Source organism: Orycteropus afer, unplaced genomic scaffold (genome assembly GCF_000298275.1).
Source record: "Orycteropus afer afer isolate SDZICR_OR568_19922 unplaced genomic scaffold, OryAfe1.0 scaffold00088, whole genome shotgun sequence".
Taxonomy (NCBI): domain Eukaryota; kingdom Metazoa; phylum Chordata; class Mammalia; order Tubulidentata; family Orycteropodidae; genus Orycteropus; species Orycteropus afer.
The window spans coordinates 6,347,626-6,365,731 of record NW_006921675.1 but is presented as its reverse complement, the minus strand read 5'-3'; the positions used below and the strand labels follow the sequence as shown (position 1 = coordinate 6,365,731).

Below are 18,106 nucleotides of genomic sequence, written 5' to 3'. Positions count from 1 at the left end.
GGTTAGACATGGGGAAAAGTAAGTTTCCTGATTATGAAACATTTTACCTAAGGAGTAAGACTGTGGCCTCCCTTTCTTTGAGTAGGGAGGGAAGATTAAGAAAGGGCTAGAAAGTAACCTTTTTGGAAGTGGAACAGGAGAATTTTCCCTTGCGGCCTGGATAGTAACTATAATTAGGGAACTATGAGAAAAGTCATCATCCTTTTGGAGGTCTCCTGGCATTATTTAGTACCTTAAGCTACTGGCTTAAGAGTTAATGCAAACGTATCCAGTTTGCAGATACAGGATTTAGCTGGTCTAAGATTTTCAAAGCATATCAACATCAAGAAGAACAACCATCACCACTTACTTCATACACAAATTATCTCATCCTCAACAAAGCCCAAAAGATCCCTAAAGGTGTGGACCTTATTTACTTTCAAGTTATTGCAAATATCAGAGGGAATGCTAACTCTCAGGGATCTGTTCTTGTATTTTCTCCCATATGTGACTTTCTTCCCATTTTATTATAATGGCCATTGGGATAGTCTGGGATGGTGGTTTCTTTAGGTACCACTTCTGCCAGTGCTGACCCAGGAACAGACAATATGGCCAATGCTTGCAGAAGACGAACCCTCAGATTGTTAGTCAAACCCCTCACCTGTCTTCTCTCTGAATCAAGGTACTGGAGAATCAGCCTGGTGTTCACACTGTGACTCCATGTGTTTCCTAATGCAGCCGTCACACAGCTGGATCCAGAAGCACCTGAAATGAAACCAGGCAAAACCATGGTTCTTGTGATGGTATTTCACAGAGGCGGAAGTCCAGTCGTTACACATTCACTTGGGGGCTTGGTTCTTTACCCAAAATTGGTGAGTTAGAGAAGATGGAGAGAGGTTAAAGAATAGGAAAATGAAAATCAGAAGTATCATGAGTTTCCCTCAGCCTCAGTGAATGTGTCCACCACTGGGCTAAAAGGTAACAGTTATATATCAACAGAATGTTGTATTGCAAGGCAGCTTGGAGCCATTGCTAATAATAAATCAAGCCATTCATATCCATGGCACAAAGACTTAATGCTACTCCACAGAATAAAAGACAGTTATGAAACAGTCTTAGTTTAATAGAGTTGTAAGACTTCTTTAGCTTGATAAGAGTTTTAACTCAATTTTCCTTATCATTATAGAAATGGTGGCATATGCATATAAAATTTCTTTGCCCTGCTCCCAGAAGATGAATCTGGAAGATCTAACCATTTCACATCTAATCTGTTTTAGATATCCCTATTCCAAGAGAAACATTCCTTTACCTTCTAAGACTTTTCTATAAAGGGGAAGATCTGAAGTGAACTTTATCTGGGATCCTAGACTACTCAAAGTTGCAGTTCAACTACTATCTCATTTCCAGAGCTTCACTGATTTCTCTTTGTTTTACCAGGAGAAAACCATTTTTACCCTCTCCCTGTCTTTTTCCTCCTTAGAAGCAGGTCTACAAGTCCCACCACTTAGAAGCCAATCCCCATTATCATAACCAGCACACACACACACACACACACACACACACCCCGAACTTCCCCATTATCTCCATTATCATAACCACCACACACACGTCCCCTCTAAACTTCACCTCAGGCCATAGGAGGAATCCTAGACTTGGGGGTTGGGGGTGGGGGACATAGCTGGGGATTTAATCTGCTGTGTACCCTCAAGATACCATCTCTTTTCAATGAGAGGACTAAGGTACAGAGAGGTTGAAGTCTGGATTAGGTGAAAACAAATGAGCTCTTAAGTTTTTCATTTATTGCTTACTCACTTCATCATCTCATTTCACCCCTTTGTGTATAGTACAAATTGGTCTTCTTTTCCAGGCTGGGCTACAATCCTGCATGGCCTTAAGTTTTTGAATTAACAATGAATGTGATTCAAATAGATCTCAGCTGGAGGGAATTTTGTTGGCCATGCCTAAATGGACATTTAGGGGATAAAGGCCAGGGATGCTGCTAAACATCCTATAATACACGGGCAATTTCCTACAACAAAGAATTATTTGGCTCAATTTATCAGTGTTGAGCTTGAGAAACCCTGGGTTAGATAACACCAACCATATCATATATTATTCCTGGTTTAAGCAGGTGTGGGGGATGAATTAGGTGGAAATTGACAACTGAGGCCTTAACAGCCAGAGGATTTCAGATAGAAGGGGAATTCAGCACAGGAAAGAATTAAATTTGGGGTGACTTTGGGTCACTGTGGTACACTGAATTAATGTGGCTCTTCTAGCCATGGTTTTTGTGACTCCCACCAGATAACTGGGTGGGGTTATATAAATGTATGGTAATTGTGGCCCACCAAGGAGATTAGATAGCTTGTTAATAATGTAAATTAGATACATGGCATCCTTGTGTGGGTGGGACCATGCAAATAAGGTGTATGGAACCCTAATGTGGGGATTGGTCAGTTTTGCCATCTTGCTAGGCTTAAAATGAGCCAGCCCAGAGGCAGAAAAGGAGATCTCACTGGCATCAAGGAAGAAGAACTAGCAGTGGAGTGAGCGCTTGGACCTGAGATCCCTGTGCTGAGATGATGAGAGAGAGACAGTGGCAGCAGAGGCAGCAGAGTCAAGAGATCACCATAAGACAGAGTCCTGGGCTTCCCGGCCCACGGAGCAAGAAAGCTGAGTGCCTTTGGACAGAAGCCTTGCCAGTGGAGTGGTGCCTCTCTGGGCACCTACTGGCAAAATGAAAAGATCTTTGTAACACTGGGATGAGCAGGGCAGAGGCCAACGCCAGGGAAGCGTGCCTGTAGCATAGCTGCGAAGAAGCTAGCTGTCTTGATTGAAGAACTGTATCCTGAGCTGTTTCTGATCTTGAAATGTAACCTGTTACTTTCTTAATAAACCCTATAATTGTGGGTATTGTCTGTGAATTCTGTGTAGCTATTGCAACAAATTATAGAACCCAGTAGAGAAGCAGAGAATGACGTGGGAGGGACTGTTGGTGTCAGAGTTGGTAAAAAGGCTGGAGAGCGGTAGCATGTTTGATATCTGCCTCATAGGAATCAGACTTGAGCTGTCGCTGCGGGTGATTTTCCCTACTCCTTGTGAAGTAAGAGGAGGTCGGATGCTGCCACCGTCATACCCTTTTTGCAGTTGTCATGTACACAATTAAAAACTTACATAAATTAATGTAAAAACAAATAACCTAGACTGTGCTGATATGATCATGTCACCCCTCCCCATTCAAAATTCTGCAACATCCCTCTATGCCTGAGAATAAAATACTAACTTGTGAACAATACATTTTAGATACTTCATCATCGGCCTCTGCATCTCTCTTTGGTCTTATTTCCTCAAGCTCTCTCACTTGATGGTCTCCCGTGACCTCCTGACTATGTCTGTCCTCCTCCTTGGCCTCTTGTCAGCATTTGATAAAGCTTCTCCCTCCCTTGACATACAGGATACTGGCTTCTACTTCTCCTTTTATAATGCTAAACACTTCTTCCTTTCTCTGCTTTTGTTCTCCCTCTCTTCTCTTACCTGTGGGTGGGTGTCGGGGAGTTGGCAATGACCAGATTTGTGTGTGTGTGTGTATACTCAAATGTCTTCAGTGGCTAAGAAGGTAACATATGTTAACATGAGAAATTCCTAATTATCACAGAGATGTATTCTTTTCCATATTTCTTAAAATACCAAATTCTCTCAGTCTACCTTTCATTCCCTCCTTTTTGATAGACACACATTTACAAAGAGTATTTTCTGCTACAAGAAAACCAACATCACAGGGGCAACAGCACTGACCTTTTTCTGTTTTTCATTTTTAAAAACCAGCTTTATTGAGATAATTCACATACCATAAAATTCACCCATTTAAAATGTAAAGTATACAGTTTAATGGCAGTTAGTATATTCATAGAGTTGTTCACTCCTCATTACAATCAATTTCAGAACATTTCCATCACCCTAAAAAGAAGCCCCGCACGCCTTAGTCCTCAGCCCTCAACTTCCCTCCCCAGAAGTTCCCCATCCCCCCATACCAGTTTCAATCACTAATTTACTTTCTGTCTCTATAGATTTTGCAAATGGCTTTTCATTTTAAGTGTTAGGAGATGATGGGGAGTAGTGAGATGGTGGTGCATTCGAGAACTCACTGGCAATCTCAAGGGGGGCGGCCTTGTACAACTCCAGCTGTTGCTGCCATGTGGCACCACAGTTAGCCAGATCATTTGGTTTTTAAAAGAGGATTCAGAAATCACTATTTTAAGTACAATCTGATATTACAATGTTAATTTAATTTCAAAATGGAAACAAACAAATAAATATGTTTGTGGACTAGATCTGACTAACTGCCCACCAAGCCTGTAATGTCTGCTTCATGTAACGTGGTGTCACTGTTGATGAGGTCCCCCACTGGGATGAGTCTAAGCCATGGTCTCAGCCTCAGGCTTGTCTCAGCACCTGTCCTCCCCATTTAGACCCATAAGAACCGCAAGCCTGATGTGAATTTTAGCACCATAAATTCAGTATCTTCTAATCAAGCTCTTATCTTTCCATATGAACGTATTCCTCCTTCTTTGTTCCTTTCTTTGACCTCCCAGCTAATCTGGTTTGAAGCCTCAGTTCCATTTTTTTTTTATTTCTGCTTCTCCCATGCTCCTTCACTTCCAATAGATTGTAAAGTTTTATGGATTAACTTTAAAATTTCATCTATATCTATTCCTCAGCCTTGATTCCTCCTACTCTGACCCTGGTTAATTTTCACCTAGGGATACCAGTTATAGCTTTCTAATGGGTTTCCATGCTGCTCTGGTAGTGTAGTGCCTAAGGCATTTGACTGTTAATCAGAAGGCTGTTGGTTCAAATTCACCAGCCACTCCTCAGAAGGAAGGTTGGGCAATCTACTTCCATAGTGATACCGCCTCGGAAACCCAAGGAGGGGTCGCTATGAGTTGGGTCCGACTCAGCGGCACATAACACCAACAACATAAGTTCCTACTTACTAAAATCCACCCTCTATTCTGCTGGTCAGCTTCCCAAGCACATACTTAAATGTGCTAACCTGACACTCATAGACAACCAGCTCAAGAACTTTGAATGGCACCTAAGTGCCTCAAAGAGTTTCAAATTTTTAAGACTGGCATTCAAGGCTCTTCCAGCCTGTGCAATCTGCCTTTCCTGCCTTATCACATCTACTCCATTTCATCTAACCTTTGCTCCAATTTAATCACTTATTCCTCATTGTTCTGGTTACCTAGTGCCGCTCTGACAAGAAATATACTACAAATGGGATGGCCTTAACAAACAGGAGTTTATTCTTACAATTTGGAGGCTTTAAGTCCAAGTTCAAAGTGCCAGGCTCTAGGGGCTGGGTGAAAGCCCCTCAACCTTGGGGTCCAGCTCTGCTTCCTGCTCCCAGCCCACTGGAGCTAGAGGCTTTTCTTCACTCAGACAGCTGCTGGCTGCTGAGGATGAGAAGACCAAGGTTGACAAGTAAAAAGGCACAGTCCTGATGTTACCAAACCATACAGCAGGCCATTAACTTAAGTCCATTGTAAGTCCCAAGGTCGGCAGAGAATAAGCACAGCAGGCTGCTGAGCAATGACATGGCTACACGCAGGGTCCAAGTGTGCCATAAGCTAGAGACCATTCTCAAAGCTTCTCCTTATATACAGGAAGCAGACCACATATCCAAAGGCAGCTATTCAGCTGCTCCTAGTAGATTCCACCATGGAGTTGATTACCAGTGTCATCATGCGGAATACTACATCCAGCTGCCCAGCCACTCAACCAGGCCTAGCCAAGTTGACATACAGACATAACCATCACATCCATGTACCCTCCATTATCCAGGATATCTCTATATCTTCATGGCCAAAGACTACAATGCTACCTCCTACACGATGGCTTCCTTGATTCGCTCAGAAATAATATTTTCCTCCTCTGAACTTCCATAATACTGTTTTTCACTCTCTCGCATTACTGTCATGTTCTAGCCCGTGTTATGATTTGTGTGCTTTTCTTATCACCCCTAATATATATTATCAGAGGGCAGAATTCATATCTATCTTATGCTAGCACACCTGAAACACTTAATACAAGGTCTAAGACACAGTGGATACTTAATAAATATTGATTATAAGAATAGTTAATAAATTATTTCTACTAAACTTTGAACCATGCTATATATGGATTTGTATTTTTAATTATATCTTGCTTAAGTTAAGATTAAAAAGTTTACATTTTCCAAGCAGACTCTAGAAGCTAGTAATTTAGATGCCTGCTAAGTGATGAGATGAAGTGTGGCTGACCTTCAAAGTTTGCCAAAGAAAAGTCACAGGTGCATAATTAGGAGCTGCTAATTAGTTAAACTGAAAAAACCAAACCCACTGCCATCGAATCAATCCTGACTCATAGCGACTCCCTTTGTGTTTCCGAAGAGTTAAATCTTCACGGAAGTAGATCGCCCAGTCTTCCTCTCGCAGATTGGCTGGTGGGTTTGAACGGCCAGCCTTCTGGTTAGCAGTCAAATGCCTTAGGCACTATGCCATCAGAGCTCTTTGCTAATTAGTTAAGCACTCAAAATATATATATATATATATATTTTTTTTTTTTTTTGGGGGGGGGGATGATAAAACTGTAGGAGCTTCCAGGTCTAAAGGAAGACAGAAGGTGTTTTCAAAAGTTAGAGCCACATTTGGCCAGTAGAGACTATTTTTAAAGAACTGTTGTTGTTGTTATTTGCCATCGAGTGGAACCCGACTCATAGTGATCCCTCCCTGGGTTTCCAAGGCAGTATCACTATGGAAGTAGATTGCCCAACCTTCCTTCCGAGGATTTTCCATGTCCCTAAACATGAGAATAGTGCCATATAACTACTTGTCTGTTTTCTGGACAGGTATACATGGATCCTAACGAGGGGGCATGAGCACAAATAACCAAGGAAAAGTTTCCAATGCAAACTCTGAATGAGCAAGCTGGAGGAGATACATTTGCAGGAATGCTTCCAAATGTTAAACCATCACAAGAGCAATAACAGAAAGGCCTTGAAAGTTAATGATAATAAAGGCAATATTATTAAAGCACAATATACCACACATTACATAAGCCCTTCTTACAGGGAGCGCTGACATCTTGTTTGAGCTCCATATCTTAGTTCCATCTTTTTCATCCTCACAACAATGCTAGGAGGTAGGCAATATTATCATCTCTACTGACAGACTGAGGCTATGAGAAATTAAGTTAACTCTCCCAAGGCCAGAGTGTTGGTTAATGACAGAGCCAGGATTTGAAACTAGTTGACGCTTAACCAATACTCCAATGAACCTTCTCCAGGTTCTTTATGTCTCCTCACGTCTCCAGGCTCTTCCTGGAGTTAAAGCATCTGCTACCCTACGAGCGCAGGGGGACTGAAGAGCACAAAGGCCCAGCTCTGGGAAGACACTGACGCAAGTGTGCTGTGAGCATCTCATCCTCCTCTGAATTCTCTTTGTCATTCAGGCTCCACACGCGGCTTCCTCTGCTCTTTGTCATTCAGGCTCCACACGCGGCTTCCTCTGCTCTGATGCACAGTGACCCAGGGCAAGCGCTTGGCAAGTTCTTTAACCTCACTCAACTGGCCCAGCAGTTGGATTTGCACAAATCAGGTGGCCTAGAACTGACCCTTCCTAGATGGGGTCTTAGAAATCTGGTCAGGATTAGAAAGTTATTTCACTTACTAGGGCCTTAAATATAGGAAAACACTGGAACACAAATGAATGGTTGTCATGGGTGGTAGGGTCTCTTGAGAGAAAATTGGAGAAAGGGAAGTGGGGAAGTTGTTAGTTACGATAAGTTTTTAGCTTTATTTTCAACTAGAAAACTCAGCGGTCTCTTAGGTATTTTGACTTTCAAGTACTCTTACAAGAAAGCTGGTATAAATGATTATTAGCATCGTTCATGGGAAATTTTAAGGTAGGAAGAATCTGCTTACTGGCTGTTCTGAAAAGGTGATTTCCTGCCCAATGACCTACTTGGTCAGGAAATACTAAGTGAATCTTGGCTATGCTCATTTTAAACAGACGTTCTAAAAAATGGGGCACTGTCTCCTTCTCTCTCTCCTTTTTCATGACTATGATATTTAGACCAGCCAAGCAAGTATGACGTCACTGCACTGGAATTTTGTTGATTCTAATATAAATAAAATGTTAAATAAATGAACTGGCCTTTGAAAATGTTTTCATTGTTCAAAGATTTTTTGTTGTTACAGGATTGACCTATAGAAGTATAAAATGGTATAAGCTGGGTAAACCGCATAGAACAAATCTAATTTCTTTCCACTGAAGTCAGGTGGCTCTAAAGAAGTCTGTGGGAATATTCACTGCCCACTCTCTCAGAGGGTCTTTTAGTCAAAACATGTTCTTTCTGTGATTGCTTACCCATCTGTAAAATGTGAATAATTCCTGCCTCCAGGCAAATGGAGGTTCTTGGTGACCCTAAGATGAAGATACTTGGAACACAGAAATAACAGGAACAATGATGATCAAACACTGAAGATGAAATTCTAGGGCAAAGGGAAGTTGAATTATCCTCATCTACTTTTCTTTTAAATCCTGCTAATGATGAAGCAAGGTAGTGGAGCTCAGTGACGAAGTCGTTAAAACAACAGGATTTAGGATTCTGGAGTATCTTTCATGACTACTATCTTTTGGATCCAATTGCACACTCCTTTGGAGTGGGAGTTGCTTATGAAGACAAATTTCTTACAAGGCAAGAGGCGTTCTCCCTGCTTTATACACACAGGGTGCAGCCCTTGTGCAATCAGACTGGAGGAGGATAACCCAGGTTGCTATGTAGCCTTGCTTTCCAAAAAAGTAATGGGCCTCTGGTACCAACTCGTGTCAGTATTTAGAATGAGCCTTTAATGAGAAAGCTCCTTTTCAGAAAACATTTCAATTTATGACTCTTGGGCTAAGTATTTCTTGTAAGTCAAACGGTATGTCCAGTATCTAACAGAAAAGTGGTTGCCCTGTAGCAAAAGGGTCAACTTTAAAAAAATACACTTTTCCATGTTATGAAAAAAAGTTAAAGCAAAGCAATGACTCCCAGAATAGGAGCAAAAGTTCACAGCCAAGGAGGGCTGGATATTCGGTCCCTCCTTTCCCTTCAGAGAAAAATAATTTATTGAGACTAGAGAGAGGAAATTAAAAAACAAAACCTGAGTAGAAATACCTACAAATGACATCTGCACTGAAATAAGTCCATGAAAAGAGAAGAGATACTACCCTTCTCTTCCCTGCCTTGTCTCTTAACCTAAAGCATGTTCTATATAATGCATGACAGCATATGGTCAGCTGCTGGCTGGGACGCAGGCCCTGGAGTTCTATATCTGATGCTGCTGCGTGCTTCTAATGAGACCAGGTGGGAGAAGGAGAGAGGTCTAACAAAGAACATCAGAGCAGGCCTCAGTAATAGGCAGGTGGACCAGTTACTTCACCTTCCTGAGCCCTGTCTCCTCATCCGTGACAAGAAAGGGTTGTTTAAAATGACCTCAAAAGTTGTTGTCTGTTCTAAAAACTTTGAGTCTATGTTATTTTGATGATAACAAATTAGTTCCTCATTCTGGACCCCACTTTTTCCAGGAAGTTCAAGAATGATTTACTACACATGCTGTCCTTGAATTACTGTGCCCTACCCAGCACCCACTTAAGCCTGAAAAGATTGCAGACATGTGGTCCTTTCCCTGATCATAGATTTCTCTGCACTCCTGGGATTTTATCAGTCTGTCCTGCCCACTAAAACCTTATCAGTGGCCAAATCCCAGAAATACAACTTCATAAAAACAAAGCTTAAAGGTGGGAGTCTGAGTGCGAGAGTAAGGATTACAAGGAGATTATCATCCCTTAAATTCAGTTTCTTGTGTTTCAAACCAGGCCTATGGAAGTTGCTGAGCTTCAGCATGTGTGTTGTTGTTGTTGGGTCATCCAATTGAACTGGGGAAGTGACTGAAAGTCTTAGTTACTCCCAAGAGAAAGATGAAGTGAGTGATATGTTTGGATCTGCTTTCTTCTAAATTTCCCAGAGTAGCCTACTTTTGTTGGTGGATCATCAATACTTTTGTTATTAAATGCATAAGGCCAAAATTTCTGTAACCCAAGTTGAAGAGAGTGGAAAACTGCCTAGGATAGGGTCTTTCTAGAAAAAGGATTCAAGGTGACCTACAAGCTCCAGGAGACCACATGGCAAGGGTATCATATAAAAGAGATTGGGCGACTCTGAGACAGCTCAACAAAATTAATTTCCTTGGGGGCTTGTGGTTCACTAACTGAACCTGTGAACCAGCTGTATTTAGTGTGCACTCTACTTCCGCAGGTCTCTAAAATTGACAATGGTCTGTAGGTCAAGTTCCAACGGAAGTGATATTTCTGACCTAGCTCTATAAATAGAGCACTGGAAAAAACCCATCAGCTCCAAATGGCTCAGGGACCACACGCTATCTATTAAGTAAGTAACTGCAGTATTTGTGCTGTTTTTAGATGAGAGAAAAAGAAAAATCTTTTGTTATTTATAATTTTCTGAGCTCTGTGATTCTCAAACTAGTTTAAAGCTATTAGGTTTCTTTCAGATGTACAAATAAATAACATGAGGCATAAAACCATTCAATAACTGCCTCATCCAATGCCATCTGCCCATGGAGGAAGGCATTTGGCCTGATAAAGAATAAGGTTGCTTCACTTTGATAAAGTAGAAATTTCATTCCGAATATCTCTTGTCTAGAGGGGAATGGAGTGAATGCAGCCAGAGTCGTTACTCACACAACACACAAGTCTCACTAAAACATATACTAAGGAAGGTAAGAAAAGTAGAAGACAGGGAAAAGTGGGACAATCAGATCCCTTGGAATGCAAGAGTAAGAGATGGATTAATTTTCCATAGTAGAAAGTGGAAACAGCATTAGCTAATCACTAGGGCCAAGACTGGTATGCACCAACCCGAATCCCTCAAACCAACTCCATTTGCTTTTGCATGGGGAGAAAATGCCGTAAGTTTTCAGAGTCCTATGACAATGGGAGTGAGTGAGTGAGTGAGAGTGTTCATATGAGTTATCACCTAAACAAGACACTTTTGAGAATGAAAAGGGTGTAACAGCAGTAACCTGGGGCTGTTTCACGAAGCACCACGTAGGAAGTGCCCAGAATAAGGAGAAGAATGACCATTCTACAATAGTCAGTTTAGAAATCATCCCACTTGCCAGCAAACAGTTCTACAGGGGATACTACATAGGGCTTCCCCATTGTGTTTGCAGTGACAATCATCAAAGTCCTGAAATATAGCCAGCAAAGCAACAGCAGACTTGAGAAATACATAACTGGAGTGTCTTGGCAGAAAGAAGCAACAGTCTCCACTCAGCTCAGATCCCAATATTCCCCAGGAGGCCATCCCTTTGAACCCATCCTCTAGTCAGCTTTCCTCCAGCTGTTTTTTATTAGGACCCTCTTGGTGGCACAAACAGTTAAGCACTCAATGACTGGCCCAAACGTTGGTGTCTTGAACCCACTCTGAAGTGCTTCAGAAGACAGGCCTGGCGATCTGCTTCTGAAAGGCCACAGCCTTGAGAACTCCATGATGCAGCTCCACGTGGGGCCACCATCAGTCAGGTTCCACTGGAGGGCAGCCAACAACAGCCACACCCTCTGTTCAGAACAAAACCAAACGAAACCAAAAACCCATCCGAAATGACAACTTGTGGGTAGGTGTCCTGACCCTTGGGAAAAAACTCTTTAAAAATAATTTAAAAATTCACTAAACAGAGAAATATATAACACCCTTACTAATAAAATAAAATAAAATAAACCCAACCACTTAAAAAAATCTGAGGTACTCTCCTCGTGAATTTAGCCTTCATTCACTATAAGCCAGGAAGATGCTTACATAAAATGAGGCTTCTTCCACAATGCATGGGCTTACTGTGAATTCCTCAATTCACACCAATTGGCTATCTTACTATGAGCTTTACATGTCTGTTCCCATTGTAGAATCTGAGGCAGCAGGCGAATGCCAGAGATGTAGTCTACTAAATCTTGTGGATTATCCACAGTCACCATGTCATTTTTGTGACCATTTGGTATTCGTTTCAGGTGACGCCGGCTGACGCAGAAGGAATACAGCTGCTTACTCTGATCTCAGACTGTTTATGGTCCTGGTGGCTGGAACAAAATCACCCTCAGATGTGTACATTCAGTTAGTCAATTGCCATTGGAGAGAGCTGGGAAGGGCAAAAATGGGCACATCCCTTCCAAGTCACTTGTCCTCCAGGAGATTAAAACTATGTTGTTAGATGCCATCGAGTCAGTTCCAACTTGAGACACTCTGTACAACAGAATGCAACACTGCCTGGTCCTGCACCATTCTCACAACCCTTGCTATAGTTGAACCAATTGTTGCAGCCACTGTGTCAATGCATCTCATTGAGGGTCTTTCCCTTTTTTGCCTACCCTCTACTTTACCAAGCATGATATCCTTTTCCAGGGATTAGTCCCTTTTGACAACATGACCAAAGTACATGAGATGAAGTCTGGCTCTTCTTGCTTTTAAGGAGCATTCTGGCTGTACTTCTTCCAAGACAGGTTTGCTCTTTCTTCTGGAAGTCCATGGTATTTATAGTATTTGCCAACACCACAATTCAAATGAATTGATCTTTGGTCTTCCTTATTCACTGTCATGAACATGCTTTCACATGCATATGAAGTTCCTGAAAATACCATGGTTTGGGTCAGGAGCACCTTAGTCTTCAAAGTGACATCTTTGCTCTTCAACACTTTAAAGAGGTCTTTTGCAGCAGATTTGCTCAGTGCCAAATGTCTGATTTCTTGACTGCTGCTTCCATGGAAGCTGAGAGATTTAAACTATAGTAATATGATAGTTGGTGGGTAGTACATACTCAAGGCACTAGTCTGGGCACTGAGTAAGCCAGGTGACAACCCAATTGACCAGGAAGAAAAGGGACACGTTAATAGTATGTGGAGTCCCTGGAGGGTGCAAACAATTAACATACTTGGCTGCTAAATGAAAGGTTGGTGGCTTGAGTCTACCCAGAGGCACCTTGGAACAAAGGCCTGAAGATCTACTTCCAAAAAAACAGACCCTGAAAACTCTATGGAGCACAGTTCTACTTGACACAAAAGCATTTGCCATCTATTGGAATGGATTTGACAGCAACTGTACTAGTACTAAGGAGCTCTGATGGCGTAGTGCCTAAGGCATTTGACTGTTAACCAGAAGGCTGGTGGTTCACCCCCCCCAGCCACTCCTCGGAACAAAAACTGGACAATCTACTGCCGTAGTGATACCACCTCGGAAACCCAAGGAGGGGTCGCTATGAATTGGATCTGACTCCATGGCAGTGTGTTTGGTTTTTTGATTTGTACTAGTACTAAGGAGCTCTTAGTAGTGCCTAAGGCATTTGACTGCTAACCAGAAGGTTGGCGGTTCAAACCACCAGCCACTCTGCAGAAGGAAGACTGAGCAATCTACTTCTATAAAGATTTACTGACTTGGAAACCCAAAAGGGGTTGCTATGAGTCAGGATTGACTTGATGGCAGTGAGTTTAGGGTTGTTTTTTTTTTTTTTTTTTTTTTTACTAATACTAAGGAGGAGCTCTGGTAGCATAGTGCCTAGGGCACTTGACTGCTAACCAGAAGGCTGGTGGTTCAAACCCACCAGCTACTCCTTGGAAGGAAGGTTGGGCAATCTACATCCACAGTGATACCGCCTCGGAAACCCAAGGAGGGGTCGCTATGAGTTGGGTCCAACTTGGTGGCATATAACAACAACAACAACCATATTAAGGAGCTCTGGTGGCACAGTGCCTAAGGCATTTGACTGCTAACCAAAAGGTTGGCAGTTCAAACCCACTAGCTGCTCCATGGAAGGAAGATGAGGCAATCTACTACCATAAAGGTTCACTGCCTTGGAAACCCAATGGAGGTTGCTATGAGTTGGAATTGACTTGATGGCAGTAGGTTTGGTTTTTTTTTGGTGGGTACTAGTACTGCTAACAGGAGCTCTGGTAGTGTAGTGCCTAAGGCACTTGACTGCTAACCAGAAGTCTGGCGGTTCAAACCCACCAGCTACTCCTCGGAAGGAAGATGGGGCAATCTACTTCCACAGTGATACTGCCTCAGAAACCCAAGGAGGGGTCGCTATGAGTTGAGTCCGACTCGACGGCACATAACAACAACAAGTACAGGTACGACCATACCATTTGCCTTTGGTAAATCAATTCACAAGGCAAAATGATGACAGGGAGGCAGGGCTTCCCAAGGCTCTGGCTGATGCAGATTTGGTCTGGGTTAAGTTTGTTCTCACTTCAGGTTCACAGTGACTCACTGGCTCTTTCAAGCCATACTGACAGAAGGAAAGAGAGATGCTGTTATTTATTAGCATGTCTTCTTCTTCTTCTTCTTTTTTAATCATTCACTCAGCAAATATTGAAAGCCTGTGGAATGCCAGGCATTGTTCTAGATAGTAGGGATACAGTAGAGAACAGGACAAACATTGCCCCTCCCTGTAGGGGGCTCCCAGTCTAGTTGAGTGAGATACATGATAAGCAAACAATTGGTTAGGTGGTGGTGAATGGCAGGGAGAAAATGAGGAATAAAGGGGTTTCAGGAGGCAGTGTGGCTCAGTTGTACAATTCTCAATTTCCCGGCCAGTATACCTCATACACGTCTATCAGTGGAGGCTTGTTGTTATGATGCTGACCAGGTTTCAGTGGAGCTTCCAGGCTAAAACAGACTAGAAAGAAAGGCCTGGTGATTTCCTTCTGAAAATTAGCTAATTAAAACCCTATGGATCACAACAAATCCTCAACCAGTCATGGGGGTGGTGCGGGACCGGGCCGAGTTTCATTCTGTTGTGCATAGAGTTGCCATGGGTTGGGGGTCAGCGTGCATGTTCTTGAAGGACAACATTTCTGTGGAAACATCAGTGGCTTTAAATACTATTAATGCAAAAAGATATTTCTGCTAAGTACAATGCCTAAGCTTGGACTGAATCCTGGACCAGGAAAATGCTATCGAGAGCAATACCAGAGCACCTGGGAGAGCTTAAATGTGGCTGGTATAGTAGATAATAGTATTAGAGCAGTATTAAGTTTCCTGAGTGAGATGACATACTGCGGTTATTGTAGTTTTTAGGAGATAAATGCTGAATTTTGAGGATGGAGGATCATGATGTTTATAACTTGCTCTCAAATGATTCAGTAAAGATAACAATAATAACAAGTTAGTAATATTATTATCAAAATTAAATTGGTAGCAATACCACGAGAGAGAGAGAGAGAAAACAAATGTTGTGGCAAAATGTTAACAGTGTAGGTAAAGGAGATGAGAGTTTTATTATACTTTTCTTGGAACTTTTCTACAGCTTGAACTCTTAAAAAAAAAAAAGTAGTGTGAAGATGCAGGTTGGCCCAGACTGAGAGATGACTCGGCGGCAGCCATGAGATTGGCTCTCTGGAGAAACTGCTAGGTCATTGTTTCAAATGTATGGTCTATGCATCAGATTCACCTGGTTAGCTCTTAAAACTGCAGAATTCTGGGCTCTACCTCAAACCTAATGAATCCGAACCTCTGAGAGTAGTGCCCAGGAATCTGCATTTTCATAAAGCTCTCCTGGATGACCTTTACATACACTGAAGTTTGGGGAAAATCACATATTAGGCTTTTGCTGTTGCGCTTGTAATTGTAGGCTCCTCAGACGCCATGGACCGTCCATGTACCGTCACGTTTGCATTCACATTATAAAATCACCCACTGTCTTGTGCTATGGCTCTGCATTCTTTTTCTCTTGGAAGCCATCATTCTAGAGAATGCCCTTTGGCTCAATTTTTAAGACTCCTATCTGCTGACATTATCCATTACCCTACTTCCTAAGGCGACTAGAGAAGAGGGGTGTAAATGCTCTTTAGAAGTGCTATATTTCATCTGGTTGGAGTTGTTGTCAAAGGCACCACCCGAAACACTAACTCAGAAAGGCTTGGTGGAGGAGGGGTAGCTGAAAGCCTGAGGCATGAAACAGGTCAGGACTCATGCCAGGGCCCAGGGTGCCCCCCCTCCCCGCACTCAGGCCAAGACCCCCATTAAGGTCCTGCCTCAGTCATGCTCCTTGACCTGCATTTCTTCTAGACTCAGTCCTCAGAGTTCAAGCTCCTCTTTGTTTCCTCAGGGAGAATAGGAACTGAGAGCAAGTATAAGGGAGGATTAAAGTGGGGCAGGAGAAAGAAGCCCTGAGGTGTTCTAAAAATTCCAGGGTACATAAGTGCATCTGATGAATTCAACTTAAAACACTTTCCCTGGCCCCACAATGTATTATCATCATTCTCTTTTCACAAAGAACCTGGCCACTGAAACCCACCTCAGTCAGATGCAGAGCTAGCCCAGGCCCTCTATGACTTCCTGCTGTCCCAGCTGCCTCTCTTCTGGCATCCGAGAGCACATCATTGTACAGAATGATTTTAATTATCACCTTGCTCCTCATGCGGAGATTTATTGTTCTGCTTTTCTCCCACCCCATCTCAATTGTCCCCTTGGGAAGCACAATGATCATGATAGGAATCAGGATATTTTCATGTGTGGGAGGGAGTGGAATGCTGGTGTCACATGTGTCCGTTGCCCCTGAAGGCTCTGAGTAGGAGGTGGGGAGAAGAGGCAAAACGTTGTTTAGTTCAGTGCCGGCAAGCCCAGTCTCCTCAGCACCCTGAGTTTTAGAAAAGAACCTAAAGGGTTTTCATTTTGCCATAGTGGTGAATTCATCTTGGCTGCTGAGTTTCTTCAGTTCAGCTTGTGTTTCCTTCACATCTGGCACTGGGTTTCTTGACTGAAGGCCAGGAGAAGGTGCTGCACTTCTCCCTTTTGGGGTGCGTGCAAACACATACTCACACACATATAGGAAGGATGTCCCCATGGCCATCCATCATGCCAACATAAGGCACGCAACAAAACGAGGTCACAGGAGGAAGGAAAACTCCATTGTGATGGGAATTACAGAGGGGGCAGTGGCTCTCTGATCCCAAGTTGCAAAATGTGGACAATGTGCAGATTGCCAGGGTGTGGGGGATCTTAGGCAATGGAGGTGACCTTGCTTTAACTTCTTCGAGTTTTCTGTCATGAAGGCGTTCTAATCCCCAGGGGTACAGTCAAGTACTTTCAGGCTGTCATCTCATGGTGGAAGAGGGAACTGATGAACAAAATGTGCTGATGCTAACAGAGTTATTTTAATGGGGGGAACTGGTTTTGGTGGCAGCAGACGGTCAGTACACATCTGCAAAATATGAATTCTTAAGCAAAGCAATTTTTTTCTTCCTTGCAGGCCACTGTTTATCCAGAAATGGGAGAGAAAAGATGGGTTTACTGAAAATGATCAGCATGAGGAAAGTGATCAAGACCATGTCTCAGGCCTCAGTTGACATAAAGAATGAAGAAGTAACATTTTGAAATAATTAATGTGTTCCAGGCTAGGCTAAATACTTCACATAGATTATCTCCAGGAGGAAGGAACCGCTATCGCCCCAGTTTCCCAGAGAGTAGACTGGAGAGCCACAGAGACGGTAATCTGCTCAAGGTCATCTGCTGAGTGGCAGAGTCTGGACTTGAACCAAGCAGACTATCATGCCATCTTTTGTTGTTTCCTGTTGACCATTTAGAAAACATTGTAAGACTGACACTCATCTGCCTCTCGGGGAGGCAAAACACATGGAGCCCTCTTTCTCATTTTCCCAACTCTCTAGTCATTTTCTTCTCTTCATTAAATGGCAATATTCCCTTTTTGTATTAAGAGTCATCTGTGCCTTCTGAGGAAGACATATTTCAATAGCATCCTCTCCCTATTGTTGAGAAGCTCTTGGGCTATATAACAGGTTTCTAGAAGTTGATACTAAAGAAAAATCTTCAGGTCGATAGATTTCCAATAAAAAATACATAAAATAGCCCCAGTTGCCAAAATCATGACTGGCTTTCCTTCCATGACAATAATCTCTACATCTGGTTCATCTTCTTTGCCAGAAATGGATGATTCTAGAACTTTTTTTTTTATATCTTAGGATGTTTCTTTAACATAACTTTTCTCAATAGAATTGCCATGTTAATTATCACTACA

General features: G+C 42.5%; 1 protein-coding gene across 1 annotated transcript in view; it reads right to left on the bottom strand.

Annotated features, from left to right (window-relative positions):
* RAD51B (RAD51 paralog B) overlaps positions 1–18,106 on the bottom strand; it is an 874,995-nt gene that overhangs the window by 115,225 nt on the left and 741,664 nt on the right. Inside the window, exon 9 of the mRNA XM_042781147.1 lies at positions 641–744. Within this exon, the coding sequence (XP_042637081.1) occupies positions 641–744 (104 nt within the window). The remainder of the gene's footprint in view (positions 1–640; positions 745–18,106) is intronic.